The 13,673-nt window shown below is 36.9% G+C and overlaps 1 protein-coding gene and 2 non-coding genes across 8 annotated transcripts; 1 reads left to right on the forward strand and 2 right to left on the reverse strand.

Annotated features, from left to right (window-relative positions):
* Positions 1–503: 503 nt before the first annotated feature.
* ifc-2 lies at positions 504–13,252 on the reverse strand (the record flags this gene model as incomplete). Of its 6 annotated transcripts, NM_001374936.2 has the most annotated exons (24): positions 562–591; positions 639–749; positions 877–960; positions 1,020–1,091; positions 1,143–1,252; positions 2,077–2,401; positions 2,450–2,608; positions 2,657–2,824; positions 2,876–3,370; positions 3,457–3,567; positions 3,817–3,980; positions 4,554–4,656; positions 4,706–5,365; positions 5,635–5,726; positions 5,823–6,075; positions 6,121–6,239; positions 6,699–6,898; positions 7,137–7,353; positions 7,403–7,513; positions 7,720–7,855; positions 8,375–8,454; positions 10,397–10,481; positions 11,328–11,430; positions 13,138–13,169. In NM_001374936.2, the coding sequence occupies 24 exons, from the start codon at positions 13,167–13,169 to the stop codon at positions 562–564; spliced, it is 4,020 nt and encodes a 1,339-aa protein (NP_001362085.1). The 6 variants fall into 6 exon arrangements, with proteins under 6 accessions (NP_001367765.1, NP_001256975.1, NP_001362085.1 ...); NM_001380893.1 differs by lacking the exons at positions 10,397–10,481; positions 11,328–11,430; positions 13,138–13,169 and having other exon boundaries at positions 504–591; positions 8,375–8,455; NM_001392718.1 differs by lacking the exons at positions 562–591; positions 639–749; positions 877–960; positions 1,020–1,091; positions 1,143–1,252 and having other exon boundaries at positions 1,456–2,401; positions 13,138–13,252.
* On the reverse strand, positions 9,114–9,255 carry T19D7.11. Its single transcript, NR_070347.1, has one exon. It is a non-coding gene; the product is annotated as an Unclassified non-coding RNA T19D7.11 (non-coding RNA).
* On the forward strand, positions 9,114–9,255 carry T19D7.8. Its single transcript, NR_070346.1, has one exon. It is a non-coding gene; the product is annotated as an Unclassified non-coding RNA T19D7.8 (non-coding RNA).
* Positions 13,253–13,673: the final 421 nt, after the last annotated feature.

The following is a 13,673-nucleotide window of genomic DNA, read 5'->3' on the forward strand; positions in this document are numbered from 1 at the left end:
CAGAGATGAAACCATCAACATTAGAAGTTTGATTGAGTGCACCCTTAATGTCATCTTAACGCATACTTGTAACCGATTAGAGTCATCTTGAATAAATATTGCAATGAGTCTTGAAGAAGAAATTAGTGTATTAAGCTGTACTATTTTTTGTGCAGGGAGTTTTGAAGAAATTAAGCAAAAATAATTCTGGGGTCTGACTTCAATGCCTAATTACAAGTACATAGGTTACATAACACTTACGTTGTTGGAAAGTTTTGAAAAATCGCAAAACCTAGGCAGAGAATAAATTTTAAAAATTTGTAAAAATGTTTCTTATCAATTTCCAAAATGATCCAAAATTGAATGGCAAAAACTGACATATTTCTATTTTTTGAAAGTAAATTTGAAAAATTCGAAAAAGATTCCTAGTTAACTGATATAGTTTGTTCCGCTCAATTCGTCCAAATTTGAATGGCAAATGTTACAATTTTTTCCAACTTCGTAAAACGAAAAAAAAAAATAATCAAAGTATCATCAACAATTTATTTATTATTTATCAAAAAATATAGTACAATTTAAGGTCTAGTCAAGGTAGACAAACCAGGCGCGTTCCTGAAAACAGTTTTCAAATTATTCAGTGATCGATTTTTAAAACCAACCTCATGGGGTTCGGTGTAATTGTACATTGATGTTCTAGCAACAGTAGAATTATCAAATGCATCAACATCCATAAAGAACTGACCAAGGTATTTTCCGTGTCTGTGGTTAAACTGAAAAAAGTAAACGTTGTGCTCAAAAATTACTAGCTTTTTAAAATAAAAAGTACTTTAGAAGCTCCGGTTAAAAGAAAAATAATAGTGTTTTTAAAACATTTTTTAAACAGCATGAATGACTTACCCTCACAACTTCTTGTGGATCAAGAATAAGAGGAACATTAATTTGAGCACTTCCAAGAACTTGGCCGTTAACTGATTGCTCAATCTGAAATTCAAGGCGTTTTTGTTTTAAAAATCTAAACCAAATTCAGGTTCTAAGCGTACTCTAAAACCTCCAACATCGACACGTCTGATTTTGCAAATGTTCTTCAATTCTATGTAACTTGGAGTTACTTGCTGAAAATGTGAGAAAAATTGATTTTCAAAAACTCTAGGTTAAAACAATACATTAATAGAAATGGTTCCCAAGTACCAGCTGTGGAAATGACGTCCGGATTGATCAACTCCCTTTTCGTCGTGAACTCTGTCTCTTGGTTTGTCGGTTATCAAAGACGATACTGAAACCAAATGTTGATATTGAAATTGAATTGTGGGTTTAGTTTTCTTAGCGATGAGTGAGCGCAATATTTTTACGATTAGAACGACCTGGGAGCTCAGGGGGTCCGGAGCAGGATGGAAAAACCCCGTTTTTTTGAGCTACGAAACTTAAAAAATGAAAATCGTCTGTCTGTCTGAATGTGTACAACCCAAACTTTTAAAATTCAGTTTTCAATTTTTATAATACCCCCCAGGCAAGCACTCGGTATTAGGGAAACATGGGAATATTGATATTGGGGTGGATGACAATTTTTCTGTATGTTTCTCTGTTGATACTTGTGTACGTTTTTCAGTAGTTTCCAAAGTTCCAATTGCATGCGCAGCATCTTGATTAGCAGCAGAATTTATTTACTTTCATACAAAATAAAAACTTTCAGAGATAGAATAGAGATTTACAATCAAACGAGCGGAATAAACATTGAAAGAGACAAGGAAAGCGTCGACGACTAAATGTAAACATTATGAGAAACTCAGGCATACAGTCTGCTATCACCGTTTCAGGTTATTTGGTGTCGAAAAAACCGTAAACCGGCTCATTTGGTATTGCATGGGACAACACTTTAATTAGCAGAGACAGAGGAGGCATGCAGGGGGAAAAGTCATTTCTGCTAACTAATCAAGATCTGCTCGAGAATGAAAGTAAGACACGGGATACATTGGAACGGCAACAAGTTGTGAAGGGGGGAAAAGTGAAGAAGATGTGATTAAACATTGAACATTAAGAAAGAGCATCCTTCCTAATGATTTGAAGAGGAGTAGGAGTGGTGGCTCTGTTGATACGTACCACTTCCTCTGTGCGCCTGAACTCCAGAGCCAATGATTCCTCCTGTCGCATGGGCCGAAGCTCCGTGCGATCCAATGGTTCCTCCAACTGAAATTCCTCCAACGTTCCCACTGATGGAGTAGCCGCCTCTAGAGGCAGGGACATTTGAGTAGCTCGTATTGCTGCTGCTGTGGGTTCTCGTGGTTTGAGATATAACGCGGGTTGATCCTCCAACAACACCACCGACTGCGATTCCAGAGCCGCTTCCGTGCGTATTGGAGGTGTACGTTGTCACGTTTGCTCCGTTGAGGAGGATGCGATAGCGCTCGATTTCGGCGCGGAGGGACTGAAAATTAAGCTAGATAGTGAAGGCCAAATATCTAAAAGAACTCACAATTTCGTTGTCACAGAGTTTCTCCATTTGAATGCTGAGCTCTGTGCACTGGTCACGGAGGGTCGCAATCTGGGCGTCTCTCTCGGCAAGGCTGATCTCGAAGAACTTGGCTTCCTCGTTGTTCTTTAGGTCATCAATGAGCCGCTCAAGGAAGAAGTTCTGAATTCATAAATATTCACAACCGTCGGAAGGCCTAGAAAAACTCACTCTTCCTTCAACCTCGGCAAGTCTGCTTCGGACATTTGTCACGGTCGTGCGGATGGAGATGAGTTCTTCCTTGTAGAGGTCTGGGTTGACGCGAACTGATTCGTCCTGAATCTTTCTGATTTGCTCACGGTACCACACTTCAATGTCTTGACGGTTGCGGATGCTGATCTAAAAAAAATATCATGTGAATTGTTATATCTTACTATTTTAATGTCTTACGGCTTCATAATCGGCACGGATGTCACGAATGGCGGCTTGAAGCTCATGTCTGAAGTAATCACGGTTGTCGGCAGTGGTGTCACGGCGGATGAAGACAAGTTCTTGCTCGATTCTGACGTTGTTCTCCGTTTGTAGGAGGTTGATGCGCTGAAGAAGATCGGAGACATTCAAGCTGCGCTCATTCTTCAGAGCAATTTCGTTATGGGTAAGCTGCTTGATTCTGGCGATTTCATTGTAAATTCCGTCATTTTCTCTGCGAATTCTGATGACGTCTTCCTCAACAATACGGATCTTTCTTTTGAAAAGTGAAATTTCAGCTTCAATCTTGGCAAGTCTGTCCAAATCCACATCATGGTCCTCACGATGAGCTTTGACGGCGTTGACAGCGTCCAGCCATTTCTTTCTGAACACTTCAATCTCCGCGGAGAGACCAGTGATGTCTCTTTCAAATGTGGAGCGGTGAGCGGTTGTTTGCTCAAGAATATGCTTTGCTTGCTGAAAAAAAAACCATTATCAGTTTTCCATCGCGACTTCTTATCAAGTGTGCTTGAAGAGAGAGAGAAAAAATGAAGTAAACTCACGTTGATCTCAGCGTCAAAGAGTCCAGATACATGACCTCCACCGCTGAATCCGTTGCGAAGAATATCAATATCGTGGCTGAGGCATCGGTTTTGAGCTTCCAGAAAACGAACCTGCAATTGAAACTTTTAGAACACATGTACACTCAAAACAACATCAGCCGAAGACATCTCACGGGTTTTGAACTCCACTTTTTTCAACGTGACAGCGCACCAGCCGATCATCGGCTTTCCTTGCTAAGAGCGTTACGTTGAATATAGTGAGGCGCAGAACTTGTGAGATGTCGGCAGATGATGTTGGTTGAGGCCCCAATTTCAAGGCGGGGCCTAAAATTTGGGCTCAAAATACTTGTAGTCACGTACCTTCTCAATGTAATCCGCGAGACGATCGTTCAAGAGACCAATTTCTCTCTTCTCACGTTCACGCGCGTCACGGATTTGGGTTGTGCAGATGGCTCCAGCAGATGACATTCCACTGACAAGCTGGCCAAAGCCAGAAGCATATGTTCCACTGGCAAGTCCACGACCTTGATAAGTAGAAGTAGTATAGGCCGCGTAAGTCGACATTTTTTGGTTTTTTTTTGTCGATTTTAGAAGTTAATAATGATAAAAAATGAGAAAATGGCACTGATTAGACAATGTTTTATAGGCAACCCTTGCGACTCCACCTATGCCTTCAACATAATGCCAACTGTAATCAGTTTGGCGCTGGTCGCTGTGTTTCTCCGTTTCTCACTGTCATCATATCAAAATTCCAAGCTGTTTCATTTAGAGTTGAAAATGTCAAAAAAAAGAAAAAAGATTATGCTGTTAAAATTGGAGAAAAGAACGTCGAAAGTGTAAAGAAACTATCCGTGACTAGACTAAGAAGTATTAACAGTTTAAAAAATTTCATTTTTTGTTGTTCTATCACAAGCCAGAAAAAGTTCAAAAAAGTGTCAAGATCAGCGACAGTTTTTCCTAAGTACAAAGAAAGTAGTGTATAAAATGAACTGTTCCAAATGTTTGGTTTTGATGTTCCAAAAACTGTGATAGTGGTACAGTAAGCATATTGTAACTACTTTCAAATTTGAAGCTTAGTCCCGCAAAGTTCAGGTTACCTTCCGAATAAGTCCTCGACATTCCACTTCCCAGAACTCTTCTTTCATATGTTCTATCGATTGATCGAGATCGATCAGAGTATGACGAATACGAAGTTGGTGGCTGAAAATGGTATTATTCCAGGAACTCATTTCAATAGCTACAAACTGACTCTCTCAGGCGGTTGTGATCTGTCTCTCAGCCTCTTGGTCGTAGAGTACTCCTCATAGGTTTTAATTCGATAGTCTCTATCCAAAAACTTATGCAAATGAACTTCATTTTGATCGTTTTCAATTTTATTCTCAACTTTCAATTCCTCCTGTTTTACTTCTTGTTGCTGAGGAGGAATCGGAGTAGGAGTTGGTGTCAGCGGTTTCTTTTCCCACTCATATTCGACATTTTTCGCAATTTCCACAACCTTCTCCTTCATTTCAGCGTTATCAGTGACGCTATTAATTTTCTCCTTGGCCTCCTGTTTGACTTCTTTTGTCACAATGGAATGCATAGTGATAGCGGTGTGCTGTGTTGTTTCATCAGTTCTCAGAACCTCTTCAGCGATATCAGAAGTTGGAGAAGGAGTTGGAATTGGTGGCGGAGACAAAATCGTCTCTTTGAAGACAGGAGACGTTACTGGGCTTTGGGCTCTTGGGACGATTTTCTGGGGGGTTTGGTCAGAAGATTGTTTGACAACCACTGTCTTCAGTTCTTCATATGTTTGAAGCAGTCCTCCAGATTGTGTAGTCCTTGTAGGCTCAACTCGATGTGGTAAAGGGGAAATTGGGATGACACGCTCGGTCGGTTGGGATTCACTTCTTTGGTGAACAATTATTTTCTGGAAAAATAATGATTGAAGGATGTCATTGCCATCCTTCACAATCTTAAATGTTTGATCTACTTAAGTTCAACGGCTTAAAATCATACCACTTCCAGCCTTTTAAAGCTCTGCTTAACACTGTCCTCAATAGTCTTTTATCAAATCTACGATTCTCAATCTCTATAAACATAATTTTAGTCGTTTCAAAAATAGCGAGTTGTGCAATGTTCTCTGCCCGTTTGAGTCATACTCAAAAAATGGGAAGAAACGATAAATGCTTCCTCTACCTCTTGTGCGGATCTTGGCACATTATCATTCATATCAACTCGTGATACCGAACGTAGTTGTTGATCGCTTGCGTAGAAGCGAGTAGTAGTTCCTGCAACATTTGGTCTTGATAATGATGTTTATCTAGTTTTTTTAAATATAATCTCGACGTTAGTCGGTCAGCATTTCCACAACAGTATGTACAAACCTCCAATCTTAGTTTCCCAGCGATCAATGACATTTTTCACTACATCAATGGGAGATGTATCCACAGGAGCGTCAACTTCTCGATTTTCAGTTGCACTGTAACTTCGCTGGTTGTAGTTTTCTTGCTTTTCCTGACGATGCGTTTTGTATTCTCTGCTCCGGTGCTGCTGTTGTTGCTGATATCCTTGCTCTTGTCTCTGATAGTTTGGAGAGCTTCCATTATCATATCGCTGAACTATGTACTCTTCTTGGATCTGAAAGCAAATTAAAGGCAAATTCCAAAAAACTGAATAACAAACTTTATACTCCTCGGTTCGTCTTCCAAATCGTGCTGGTTCAATGTCAACAATAGTGGTTGTTAATATGCCGCCTGGTGAGTAAACAATGGCGGATCGATTCGGAGTGTAGGTTCCATTTTCTGCAATTCACAAAAATGGGTGCTGGTCTATTATTTGTATGCTCTCATTTTGAAACAAAATTCTAAGTTATAAAACATAAAAACGTAAAAAAACCTTTTCCGGTATGTAAATGAGTTCCGATCAGTTGTTTTTATACATCTTGTATATAAAATTTATTTATCTATCGCAAAGTATATACATCGACAAAGTTCCACTAAGATAATGGAAAAATTTGTATTTTTCAAGTTTCATGGCAGTTTCATGGCGAAACCAATTATTTATCAATGTTTTATTTATGTTTTATGTTTGCATAAGAATTCACACGTTGATTTATGACATGAGAGATTAAACGCCATGTTTGAAAAAGTATATATGAAAATTTTTCAGGTTTACAGATATCAATACTAACAAAAACTTCGCTCGACATAACACTCCGATACTGCATATATTCAAAACTAAGTGCCAAAATCCCAACTCACTGTGACTTTTCATCTGTGACTTATCAATAACCACAACACGGCTCCTCGAATTCCCATTTCCATTGTAATCAACATTGGAGCTTTTTCTTGGTTTCAACGGAACGACTTTTTCCTGCTGCGACGAAATTTCAAATTGTTTGGTCAAGGCGTTCACAGTTGGCATCTCGGTTTTGATCTCTTTCTTTCTAGTGGTTCGATTGCTGGAAAACTGATGATATTAAACTGCAAACAACTTTTTTCCAAAAAAAAAACTGAACATGTAAAAAAGCAGATCGTAGGTGACTTGGATTGAGGGGGGAGGGGGGGGGGGGTAAATCTGGGACAAAACAACGTAAAAACAATGCGGTGTTGAGATTTAATCTCTATACGTTTGTATCTCTCTTTTTGACTGTTTTGCTGTTACGAACTGTTTTATGCAAATTCTTTTTGTGAACTCACTTTGATGTAGTAATAGTTGTCAATTCCTCAAAAGTTGTGCTTTCTGAAACAATCAAATTCTGAGATAGACCACTATCCAATCTTGCAGTTGAAGCCTGATCAAACGAAATAGGTGTCTGTCTGGGAGTTGGTGTACTTCTTGTTGTGTAAGACGGACTTTCTCTGCCAGCTTTTATTGCCGACTGAGCAGAAAAGTATGGTATCGGATCAGCTTTTGCTAGAATAGTACATCAATACATCAAACTCGCATTAAATGTTAAATTTACCTGGAAACTCAGTCTCTTTTCTGCTTGCTGTATAAATTCTTTCTGCCGATTCAACTTTGTTCCCGTTGGAACGGTTTGACAGCTGAGAATATGTGTGGGAATGAAGGTCCTCTAAACGTTTCGAATTTGAGGAAAATGAGAAATAAAATAAAAATTGGATTGCCAAGAAAACTGGCTTATTACAACCACCCCTTTTCAATAAGACTATATTTGGCCAACTCCACTGCGGAGGTGTTACCAAGATTACTCATTGTTTAACCTATTTGGAGTGGTTAACTTTTTCCCTTTTTCAATTTGCACGACAAAAAGTGACTTACCTATTTCTGAGTCCAGGGAATATGGTGAGAAGGCAAGCGGCAGGTCATGCCTTGAAGGCTTAACTGTGGATGTGTATGGAGCGGAATATGAAAGCGATACTTCTTGAATTAACTGCTTTTGGAGGGGAGGTGACATCTGAAAATACTACAGTGTAGGATTTCGAAAATAAACTCAAGTTTTCTTGAGCTGTAAAAACAATTTTCGCACAACATTTAATTTGAAAATGTATATATTTTCCCAATACTCAAGCAGATATCTTCACAAAAAGGAAACACACTTTTTGAACCAAACCAAAACAACATCGGATCAAGTGAAAGTTTTTTGTTTTTTTTTTTTTATTTTCTAGTAGACTCACAAATAAAATAGACAATGAATCGAAACTTACAATTAATCGCTTCTAAGCTGAAAAAATGTGAACACCAAATAAATGTTGTTTTTCAATTAAAAAACTGAGAAAACTTTGAAAAAAACCTTTATCTATGTACTGAAAAACATTTTTTTCAATCTGTTAAGAAATGCCCAATAATGATGCCCAAAAACCTAGAAAATATATAGTAATTAAATCTGTATTAAATAATTTGTAAAACAGTTTCGACTTCAGCACTTTGGAATAATTCAAAAGCCACTGGTCTCACATCAAAAAAAAAAACTTACCGCAGAATTGGTATACCCACTGTATCGCTCATCGTCGGTACTAAATGGTGTGGATGTTAACGACATTTGTGATGAGGACCCTAGAAAAAGAACAATAAAAGTGAAGTGGAAAGGTGATGGTAGTAGGGAAAAGAAAAACAGAGGAATAAACGCCAGTCACCTAGATGACAGGCATAATTGCCTACTACTCAAGTAAATCTTCGTGGTCGCCTGACCTGTTTGTTTGTGATGAGGAGTTTTTTTCGACGGTTTTTGTTTCGAAAACGCGCATTTAATGAAATGAAACACAAAGTGAGAGTTATTGAAGAAAGATGAAGAGTAGCTCCAGTGAAAGAAGAGTGGTAACTGATATGTGTTCCTGTGACGTAAGGACTTTAGAAAATACATAGCTTGTTCAGGTTTGTAATGTTCAGGTTTGTAAGGTTTCTTAAGTTGCACATTGAATTCATTAGAAAATTAATTGCACTGACAAAAACTCTGCTGCTTACAGTTAGTTCTGCCAGCTCATTTCGGAATGCAAACTTCAAAAATGTGGCAAATTTAAGGGTTTTGACGCAGTTCAACTAAAAATATCTTTCTAAAATAAAAAATAAATTGCTGTTTTTTCGTGTTGAAACAAAATTAAGTGAAAAATATTTTTGTTGAAAATGCACTACAAGAAAAAATGTGATGCTGGACTATACACGTGCCAACAACATTTTCTCCACATTTCAGATCAGAAATAAGGAAACAGACACAAACAAACACAAAGTGGGGGCCATCCCCCTGTGTATTCAAATCCAATATGAAAAGTTGCTGGTTGACTGTTTGCCGAGCACTTGGTAAAAGATGCGCGAACACTATTGCACTGTGAACAAACTGATGATGATTGGGCAACGTTTGTGCGGGCAATAAAAAAATATTTATTGCGGCGTTTTTGACACTCAAAAAAATTGGAGTAACCTCACTTTCGGGGAAACGCAACAAAAAAAAAACTAGGAATGCTGGGACTTGGGGAGAAAGTGCTCAAAAATGTAGCTGCACTGACCAAAAAAATTTAATCGCAGATACATGATTTACAATGAATTACATTTCAAAAATAGAAATACAATTTATTTGACACCCGTTTGATGTGTAACTGCGCATTAACACTTTTCCACCAAAAAAAATGCCCCTCTCCAAAAAAAGCGTGATACATATTATTTGAATAGACAGTTGTCCCATTTGTGTCGCTACTTCTGGTACATACACAGTTTTCTTTGAACTACCAGTTTTTCTTTCTCTTTTTAAAGATACACACATACACTCCCCATTCTGTCTTCTTTTGTTGTTCCGATATATTTGTGCAATTGGCCGAGAGGAGGATTAGCTGAAGAACACATTTAAATGACGTATTTGTCAGTAATTTGGGATGAATGTGAAAATTTGAACAAATGAAACAAGTATCCTTCCGTTTTCAAAATCCTTTCATTTTCAGGTAATGAAATCTCTAAAAATGTTAAGCGGGTTCCAGAAAGTTTAAGACCTGACACCTGAAACATCAATTTGCAATGTGACACAAGATAAACTTCAGCCATTGTCCAAATGTTCCATCAGTACATCAGCATTTCGGTTAGTGAATAAAATATCCGCAATCAGTGTTTAACATGCCTTTTTCCGTTTTAAGTTTGTTTTCCAATTTCGTTTCGCTTAACTGTTTGCTTTTATGGTTATATGTCTAAGAGTGTGCATTCAAAAAATTCCATTTCCCTCTCACTGCTTCGTTATCAACAATCTATTCTCTTGACATTTTTTTTTGTTGAAAAAGTAAACATTTTTCTAAAGAATGTGCCGTATTGGCTGGCAAAAGCAAATAAATTGAGCGGTGATAAAAATGGGAATGGTTGGAAGTTTGTGAACAAAAACTGAAAATTAAAATGGAAGAAAAGGGACTGTTGCCAACTTTCCTGAAAACATTTCACTCTACTGTCGTTTCAAATTGCACGGAAAAAGCAACAACAAAGAACTCGAAAAACTAGTGAAAAATGGGAAAAATAACATTACCATTTTTGTAGACTGTTTTTCTAGTCTGTGGGTACAATTGCGGAGTGGTCATGGTAAACACGTGAGCAGATGTCACATCTTTTGCCTGAAAAAAACTGATAGATTTAAAACTAAAAAAATATTTTTTTTATATTGTTTCCCCACAATTTTTGAACACATTCGTTGTAATGTTTTGAGAATTATAGGAGTGAATTAAAGGAAGGTGGAGGAGGGCCTGTGGGGAAATTGTTTTAAAACATGACTATGGTTCCATAACTACCAAATATCAAAAGGAAGAAATCTCAATTTGCATCAAATTCCCTTTTGAATTGGAGTTCGACGCTTGCCTTATTTAAACTTTTAATCATTAATTTTTCACAATTTTAGACTGATTTTTCATGTTTTTTTTGTGTAATTTTACTGAAAATTTAGTGAACAATTCAGGATAAATGTAAATGTTTTATTAAAAAACGGATCTGTGCAGTTGATTATTTCAGGCTCTACGTCGTTGGAAAACTTGCCTTGTTTTTTTTTAGTTTTTCGGTGAGTAATTTAAATTTATCTTGATTTTTCTTGCTGAATTTCCGATGAAATTTCACAAAAAACATTAAAAATCAGGCAAAACATAAGAAAATTTGATGAAAATAATTTAAATACATAAGACAAGCCCGAACTATTGGCAGTAATTCGAATATGAATTTGATGCAAATCGATGTTTTTTTTAACTTCCAAACTTCTCATATAAAATTTAGAAAACTTTTCTGAACATTTTTACTATGATAGTAAGTTATATAGGCATGTTCTAAAGCAATTTATCCACTGGCGCTTCCACAACTTTAAGTTTCAGAATTTTCAAAAAAAAACCGCTTCGTAAATGCTTATCGCCTATTTTCTGCATTTTGATGTGAAGAATAGCTTTTTATTACAAATTCAAATCGGAAAAAGAACATACCTCATCATCTGTAAATGACACAATAAGTGTGCACAATGGAGCTTCTTTCAGCTTACACTCATTCCCTTTCACCACATTTGATGGTACCACGTGATTTTCTCGCCTGAAAACCATGTCAATATCAATTGAGAAATCTCCATAAATGTGTAAAAGTTTGCTTTACAAGGGAAGTCTTTGAGGGGGTCCGTAGATTTGGGGTTCTCATGTTAAAATTCCTACAGAAGAGTGTTAGTTATGATCTCTCCAAAAAATTTAGCTGCCCCGGTCAAGTTTCAGCAAAGTTATGACGTTTTGAAATTTCAGTTAAAAACACCATTGAAATCCACTGTCTTACCATGCAGTCCACGCAAATCTCAGCTTGCGTGACCACCGAAAATGTGACACCCATCACATTGAGTTGAAAAATGTCCTCGGTGGACGAGTTAACTCCCCAATTGGGAGTGCGCGCGTCTGATAAGATTTAAGCTTTGGTTCGATTCCTTCTATTTTTGAAATATTTTTGTAAGTTGAATAAAGTTGTAAAACAACTCATTCAAACATTTTTGCGCATTTTTAAAGTGATTTTATTCTTATTCGGGAACCTAGAATCATTGTCCGCACTTTTTGGAAATTTTTATTTTTTTCATTGTTGCTCAAAATTTCTTGATCAACACCAAGCAAAAAATTCAAAAAATTTCATTTTTCTAAACAATTATGAAATTGCTATGTTGTTGTTCAGAAATGTATGAAACGTACATTACACAAGTTTTAACTCTCTATTCGCAAGTAAACCGTCGAAATGATCTACATCTCACGAACTTTGTGCAAAATATGTAACCAACTTTGAAGTTGCATAACTTCGTTGAGATAAATTATTTTGAAAAATGATCAACTAACAAAATGTTTGTTGAATAACAGTGAACAAAGTTTTAGTTATAAACTTTTTGATACCTTCAGCCACCAAAAAGTTGTGACCGTTTTCCAAAACACAATGTTAATAGAAAAACTAGCCAAATGCCAACCTTGTTTTCTTCTTTGTAGCTGGAGGTATCAAAAAGTTTATAACTAAAACTTTGTTCACTGTTATTCAACAAACATTTCGTTAGTTGATCATTTTTCAAAATAATTTATCTCAACGAAGTTATGCAACTTCAAAGTTGGTTACATATTTTGCACAAAGTTCGTGAGATGTAGATCATTTCGACGGTTTACTTGCGAATAGAGAGTTAAAACTTGTGTAATGTACGTTTCATACATTTCTGAACAACAACATAGCAATTTCATAATTGTTTAGAAAAATGAAATTTTTTGAATTTTTTGCTTGGAGTTGATCAAGAAATTTTGAGCAACAATGAAAAAAATAAAAATTTCCAAAAAGTGCGGACAATGATTCTAGGCTCCCGAATAAGAATAAAATCACTTTAAAAATGCGCAAAAATGTTTGAATGAGTTGTTTTACAACTTTATTCAACTTACAAAAATATTTCAAAAATAGAAGGAATCGAACCAAAGCTTAAATCTTATCAGACGCGCGCACTCCCAATTGGGGAGTTAACTCGTCCACCGAGGACATTTTTCAACTCAATGTGATGGGTGTCACATTTTCGGTGGTCACGCAAGCTGAGATTTGCGTGGACTGCATGGTAAGACAGTGGATTTCAATGGTGTTTTTAACCGAAATTTCAAAACGTCATAACTTTGCTGAAACTTGACCGGGGCAGCTAAATTTTTTGGAGAGATCATAACTAACACTCTTCTGTAGGAATTTTAGCATGAGAACCCCAAATCTACGGACCCCCTCAAAGACTTCCCTTGTTAGGTATCTACTCACTTTTTGCCACCGGAGTCAGACGGAACCAGCATATTCAGTTCTCAACGATTGAAAACAAGGATAGTGAGGAAATTGTATAACTTACAATTGTTTGTTGATATTTAGTTGACAAATAACGTGAAAACTGTTGGGCAAGGGAGTTATTCCGCCCCAAACTTCTCAATATTCAAAAGTGTATTCCGTAAGTTGGGATTGCATGTAATTGTATTCAGCTAATCCTCTTTTGAGTGCTACATTGATTCTCACACGTTAAGTTCACAACTTTCCCGAATTGAAGAGATAATATTATATAACCGGAAGTTTGAGGTTTTTGAAACTATTGAGAAAGTGTCACAGGAAAGAGACATGCCAAAAAATTTATCAATCCAGTTCAGCGAATTTTCTAACGTTCACAAAACTGATGAGTAGGATCAAGGGGGTCGATTCATTCAAAAAAGGCTCGGTTCAGGAATGCGTGCTGGCACAAGGCAATGCTAGTCCAAGCAGGCATGCAGACATTTTCTCCTAACTTTGTGATATACAAAGACAATTAATGT

Source organism: Caenorhabditis elegans, chromosome X (assembly GCF_000002985.6).
Source record: "Caenorhabditis elegans chromosome X".
Classification (NCBI taxonomy): domain Eukaryota; kingdom Metazoa; phylum Nematoda; class Chromadorea; order Rhabditida; family Rhabditidae; genus Caenorhabditis; species Caenorhabditis elegans.